The 534-nt window shown below is 32.6% G+C and overlaps 1 protein-coding gene across 1 annotated transcript in view; it reads right to left on the bottom strand.

Moving 5' to 3' along the window:
* The window catches only part of ARMC1 (armadillo repeat containing 1), a gene marked incomplete at its 5' end in the record, with an annotated part of 6,088 nt that extends 5,806 nt beyond the window's left edge, over positions 1-282 (bottom strand). The window contains one exon of the mRNA XM_009071976.1: positions 242-282. Within this exon, the coding sequence (XP_009070224.1) occupies positions 242-282 (41 nt within the window). The remainder of the gene's footprint in view (positions 1-241) is intronic.
* Positions 283-534: the final 252 nt, after the last annotated feature.

Raw genomic sequence — 534 nt, 5'->3', positions numbered from 1 at the left:
GGGAGAAAAAAGGGTAATCAAGAAACCAAGACCTAAAAAAGGGAAACATTTCAGCATATGTTCAGTTTTAAATTATATACTTATATTTAGTTTGCCTGCACTAAAAAAAAAAACTTATGTTAATTCACAGAAGCAAGTGCTGGGAACTCAAAGATTTCAACCTCCATAAATTACTAGATAAACTAATAGAAGAGATGATAAAGCCATGCAAGCTGATGTCTTGAGGCAGTGATAAATTAGCTGCTGCAAAAGTGACATCAAAATACTAAGAAACTTACCCACCTGTTAGTTTTGGCAAATTCTTTCAACAACAACAATCCTGTCCATATCAAGTGACTTTGCAATAGAGGATTCTTAATTTCTGGTAAGCTTAAATACATCTCACTACACAAACTATTGAATATGTTACTACCCCACCTGTGCAGTTGGTAAGGGGTTTTGCTTGAATACAATTGTACTATTGCATCATGGAGTTAAAAAAATCAGAAAGACAAATGAGAAATAAAGTATACTGTATATTTGCCAATATATATA

The sequence above is a fragment of the Acanthisitta chloris genome, unplaced genomic scaffold, assembly GCF_000695815.1.
Source record: "Acanthisitta chloris isolate BGI_N310 unplaced genomic scaffold, ASM69581v1 scaffold12520, whole genome shotgun sequence".
NCBI classification, from domain to species: domain Eukaryota; kingdom Metazoa; phylum Chordata; class Aves; order Passeriformes; family Acanthisittidae; genus Acanthisitta; species Acanthisitta chloris.
Note: the sequence above shows the minus strand (reverse complement) of the source record. Positions and strands in the feature narration are given on the sequence as shown.